Source organism: Giraffa tippelskirchi, chromosome 9, assembly GCF_054371585.1.
Source record: "Giraffa tippelskirchi isolate mGirTip1 chromosome 9, T2T-mGirTip1v1.2.pri, whole genome shotgun sequence".
Taxonomy (NCBI): Eukaryota; Metazoa; Chordata; class Mammalia; order Artiodactyla; family Giraffidae; genus Giraffa; species Giraffa tippelskirchi.
In genome coordinates, this window is record NC_137283.1 from 120101987 (window position 1) to 120107605 (window position 5619).

Here is a 5619-nt window from a genome sequence, read left to right on the forward strand (position 1 = left end):
GGAAAGTCATAAGGAACACTAGCGTTAGTTGATCTTATTTACCACAAGCCTGCAAAAGCACAGTCCTGGAAAAGGCAGCCTCTCTATGCACACATGTAATTTTAAAAAGGAGAGAGTGATATGAAGGGGGCTGAGGTTTGGTCACCCAAAATCAGCACAATTAAAAGAAACAATAATGAATAATGGGCACTAGAATTCAAATTACCAGATATTTTAAAGAGATAGGGTGCCAGTTTTCGATTCTGTTTTGAATACCACATTACAAAAGAACTATTTTTAAAAATAAAAAAGGATTAAGGGGAAAGAAAAAAAACAGAGTATCTAAACCGTTGAATGACCCCCTGTTTATTCCTGATAAACTTCAACCACATCTTTTTCCTCCGTTCTCAGTTCTTTTGCAGTGTGATTATCAGCAACTCTCTGACCTTCAAAGAGAAACCTTAGTGAAATCATGGGAACTCCCTGTCTTTGACGGTATGACTGGGTTTCTTGAGATGTGTCGTCATTTTTACTTTGAAGTGGATCTCACTGCCATCCTGTTCGATGACTTTAATATATTCTCCTTTCTCCTTATCCCCGAAGTCCTCAGTCAAAGGTTTTGCTTCCTGGTCAGACATGGTGACGGTGGCTTCCCCCGGGGTTTCTGCACACCAGTGGCCTCAGTAGGTAGAACCTTGCTCCGGGGTTTACAAATCCGTCTCTCTACCCGACAGCACACTGCGGCTAGAGAGACTTCCCCTACGCCTTCTACTTGTAAGATTTATTTCTTAAACTTTTATTAGGTTTGCTTTTAATCTGAGATGTATATATATGCTGCTGCTGCTAAGTCGCTTCAGTCATGTCCGACTCTGTGCGACCCCATAGACGGCAGCCCACCAGGCTCCCCCATCCCTGGGATTCTCCAGGCAAGAACACCAGAGCGGGTTGCCATTTCCTTCTCCAATGCATGAAAGTGAAAAGCGAAAGTGGACTCGCCCAGTCATGTCTGACTCTTCCATGGAGTGAAGCCTACCAGGCTCCTCTGTCCATAGGATTCTAAGTTCATTAATATATTTCAAGGTGGAAGAAAAGTAGTTTCTTCCTAATACCTATCTGCCTTGTGGTAGTTTCATTATTCCCACTTAACACAAGGGGAAACCTGGAGCTAGGTTAAAAACCTTCCACACAATCCCTCAGGTCCTCCCTGACTAAAGCAGAGATTCCAGCTCAGGCCCAGGTGATCACAGATCCTCTACTCTTTCCTCAACACCCTTCTGTTTTTGAAGAAACTAGATGCAAAAATGTAGAGAAGATAAAAAAGCTGGATCCCCACTATCTATGACCTTAAAGAGTTTAGGACCTGGTCATGGAAAATGTAGTATAAACATACGTAAGTAGAGACATTCCCCCTACTGGATCCAGACTTTTCCTAGAGCCCAAGTTGTCTTTATTACTGCAATTCAGGCATGTCTGACAGTGTCTATGTGCTGGTTGATAAAGGGAAAAAAGTGAAAGTGTTAGTTGCTCAGTCATGTCCAGCTCATTGTGACTCCATGGAATTCTCCAGGCAAGAATACTAAAGTGGATAGCCATTTCCTTCTCCAGGGGATCTTCCCAACCCAGGGATCAAACCCTAGGTCTCCTGAATTATACACTGATTCTTTACCATCTGAGCCACCAGTGAGACCAAAGGACACCCATGGGCTTGAGGGGCCAAGTGGTCAGAAGAGTCATTACAAATGATAACCTCCAGGAGGCAGAGTTGATATCAGCATCTCCTACTACAGACATAACCTCTTGCATCTCCATATAAGAACACATTCCATGCTGCTTGACATGTGCCAAAAATTACATGTTTGCTGAGGGACGGATTTACTCCTGCATTAATAGCATCTTGCACTGAGCTTGAAGAAAGGCCTCATTAACTGTTGGTAGCGTGATAGCTAAAAGTAGTCATACTGGGGCACCTGGATTCCAATTTCTGCTTTACCTCTTATTAACTGGGCAACTTTAGACAAATTAATAATCTCTCTGTATCTCAGGTTTCTTATCTATAAAATAGAGATCTAAGATTCCCCACTATAAGAGTTAAATGAATTGTTGTTCAATCACTAAGTCATGTCCAGCTTTTTGCGACCCCATGAACTACAGCAAGCCAGACTTCCCGGTCCTTCATTATCTCCCTGAGTTTGCTCTGATCCATCTCTTCCTCTGTCACCCTCTTCTCCTCTTGCTCTCAATCTTTCCCAGCATCAAGGTCTTTTCCAGTGAGTTGACTGTTCACATCAGGTGACCAAAGTATTGGAGCTTGAGCATCCGTCCTTCCAGTGAATATTCAGGACTGATTTCCCTTAGGATTGACTGTTTTGATCTCCTCACTGTCCAAGGGACTCTCAAGAGTCTTCTCCAGCACCACAGTTTGAAAGCATCAATTCTTTGGCGCTCAGACTTCTTTATGGTCCAACTCTCCCATCCATACATGACTACTGGAAAACCCATAGCTTTGATTAGATGGACCTTTGTCGGCAAAGTGATGTCTCTGCTTTTTAATACACTGTCTAGGTTTGTCATAGCTATTCTTCCACAGAGCAAGTGTCTTTTAATTTTGTGGCTGCACAGAATGAATTAATATCTGTGAAATGCATAGAACTGTCCAATTTTGATTGAATGAGCTTAAATATTCCTTTATCATGGTCACAAACTTCTGTTCCTTGCTGGGGATTGAAAATGTATTTGGTTTGCCCTGCCCAGTGTATAGAATGAAAACTGAATTAGAATGTATTCAGAAAGGGCATATACTCTTCATTTTCACACAGCCCTTACTACTACTTGTTTCTATACATTCTGCACTCTACAATTCTGTATCTTCTGTCACACCTCCTGTACTTTGTCCTAAGACAGTGGTAAAATGTTTAGAGAGGACAAAGACAAGGACTTTAAACCATTAGTATGCCACAGAGATTTGATTCAACACTTCTTAGATGCAATTGTTCAAACAGCTATAAATCCATGTCAAAATATATCATCTAGGCTATATCTTTATATACACAAATTAATTCTTTAAACTAATTCTTTCCTTACAATAGTCTTTGTGGAATATATCTTCCAATGCTACGTAACATTCACACAACAGTCAGAGGTTACATATCAAATGTTAATAGTGGTTATTTTTTTCTGTAAATAAATTTTCAATGTTTTATTTACAGAAAGGTATTCTTCTGTTTTGGAAACATGAAAATTTAAAAATACATAGCTTTTCATGTGAATAAATATTTTATTTTTATTACTAGTGGCTAAAAATATGTTTCACTTGTCTCATTTTAATTAGACTCCTACTAAAGAACATTTTAATTTGTTCCAATTTCATCATTATTTTAAACAATATTAAAAACACACCTATAAATAAAGCTTATGTCCCTCTCAGGTCATATTCTTAGGATAAATTCATAAAATTTTATTGCTAGGATAAATACTTTGCAGGTTTTTGTGGCTTTCCACACATACTATGAAATTTCCCGGTAGAAAAATTTTGCAAATTTATACTCTTTTTATACAAGAGTGTGTGAGAAAGTTCATTATTAGGGCTTTCTCCCACAAAGATATTAGCTCTTTTTCCAGTTTGAAAACATGACACTTTAATGTAGCTTTAATTTGAATTTCTTTGAGTAATAGCAAGGTTGAATATGTTTACAACTTTTCATTTGTTACTTGTAATCTTTCTGTTGTAAATTTCCCATCTATATCTTAATCTAATTTTTCATTTTAAATTGAGTGTTCATACTTTCTGATTAATATACCAGAATAGATACTAAAAAAAACAGTATTTTTCTCTAAAAACCCTTTGCAAAGTGTTTCCTGGTAGGTTATTTACTTTGTAATCTTACTAATTATTTTTCTTGCCTATAGAGTAAAATCAGTAAAATGCTTTCTTTATATTTTAATCTGCCTAGGTCATTTACAAATTCATCTTGATATTTAATAATTATTCATTTGTTCTCTTCTATTTTCTTAATTTTTATCATGTAGATTTAAATCTATAGTCCTAAAATTTATTATGAGAAAATATATAGGGATTTTTTAGGTTTTATTTTACTTGTACTGCTGTGGGAAATAAAGCCCACTGGCCCAAACTCAAAGAATGGACTTGGAGACACAAAGTACAGTGAGGAACAAGGCTTTAATGATGGTCTTGCAAGATCAGGTGTCTGGTGGGCAGGCACACCTGGGACAGTTACAGCAAATTTTTATTCCCTGGTGTACAAATCCCTCCCCCGTTCCTCACTGGCTGAGTTCTGTGGGGTTAAAATCTTTCTGGAAGTCACCTACGTCTCATAGGGTATTCTTTCTTCTCCCTTCCCATCCTAAGTCCACATTTCTAAACAAGGCCTTTAGTTTATCTCTTCCTAAACATCCTGTTAACTTGGGGTCTCTCCAGGTGTAAGCTGTTAGTCAAATCTAGTTTGCCAGTAATTTTCCAAGACAAAACTAGCTAGCTCTGAGTGGAAAATCATTTGTTAATAATTTCCACCCAAGGCCAGCTACTTTACCTTGAAAATGAACTATTTCAAGTTCCATTTCTTACACTGCCTACATAAAAATGAACTCCACCATTTGTGTATTCTGGAAGAGTACAGGACTAGCTTTGTGTAGCTGTGGGGTTTGAAATTTTTTTTTTTCTGCCTTCACTATTGATCTCTTTGGGGTTCTCTGCTTTTTTAATCTGCTTCCTAATTTATATTTTCCTAGAAAAACATGGCATTGAAAAATTTAAATATATTTACATAATATTAAACATATTTTTCTCAGTTTATAAATCTTCTCTGCCATCTCTGAGTATCCTTTTTTCAAATTTAATGTATTGTAATTTTTACTTCTATTTTGCCAGAGGTTTGTCAACATCATCTTTTTCAAAAAAATCAGCTTTGGGATTTACTTATCAATTTTATATAGTTTTTCCTATCTTATTTATTCCTGATAATATAATACTAAGTCTTAATTTCCTATTTTTAAGCTTAATTTACTATTCTCTTTGTCATTTTATAATAATATAATAAAAGCTAAAATTTCCCAAAGTTATTTTATATGGATTATGTTTTTTTCTCTTTGTCTTTCCTGATTTTTCTTGTTTATTCAAGGTGTTAAATAAATTTTTATTACCAGTCTCTGTCTCTATTGGATTTTTAAGTCAGATAGTATTGCATTAATTTACCATTGGCGTTTCTTCTATGAAAATATTTTAAATGTTAAATTTTGTTTTAAAATGATTTAAAACAGTAAATTTTATCTCTCTCTCTTTTTCTCAGTTGGTTTTAGGAGATTTTATCAGACTTTCTAAGCTTGATTTTTTTTATTTGTAATGAGACACAACTTCTTTCACATGGAGAAAGAAAGAAATAGTAACCCTGTAGGGTTCTATTCTTGAGTTCTAGCTTTTTCAGGATCACAATTGTGTCCTTTCTACTACTGGGTTGATCAACAGAATTCTGAGAATCAGTGAATGTATTCTTTCTAGTTCATGTAATGTTTTTGACAGTTAAAATAAAAAGGCTTGTGAAGTGCCATTAATATTATAATGCCTTTCTGTAGCTTCACTTATAAACAACAACATACCTGTGAATAATAATATGGAACCACCTAATT

At 36.1% G+C, this 5619-nt stretch overlaps 1 protein-coding gene across 1 annotated transcript; it reads right to left on the bottom strand.

Annotated features, from left to right (window-relative positions):
• Positions 1-345: 345 nt before the first annotated feature.
• On the bottom strand, positions 346-617 carry LOC145521194 (small ubiquitin-related modifier 1-like). Its single transcript, XM_081529428.1, has 2 exons — positions 482-617; positions 346-416 (listed from the first exon to the last, which is right to left on the bottom strand). Exons 1-2 carry the CDS (start codon positions 615-617, stop codon positions 346-348), a joined length of 207 nt encoding a protein of 68 aa, XP_081385554.1.
• Between the last annotated feature and the right edge of the window lie 5002 nt (positions 618-5619).

Excerpts from the sequence above, each read along its gene's own strand:
- LOC145521194 (XM_081529428.1), bottom strand. The coding sequence starts at position 617 with ATGTCTGACCAGGAAGCAAAACCTTTGACTGAGGACTTCGGGGATAAG. Across the intron at positions 417-481 it reads GACACATCTCAAGAAACCCA|TTGCTGATAATCACACTGCA; the intron begins GTCATACCGTCA and ends AAGGTCAGAGAG.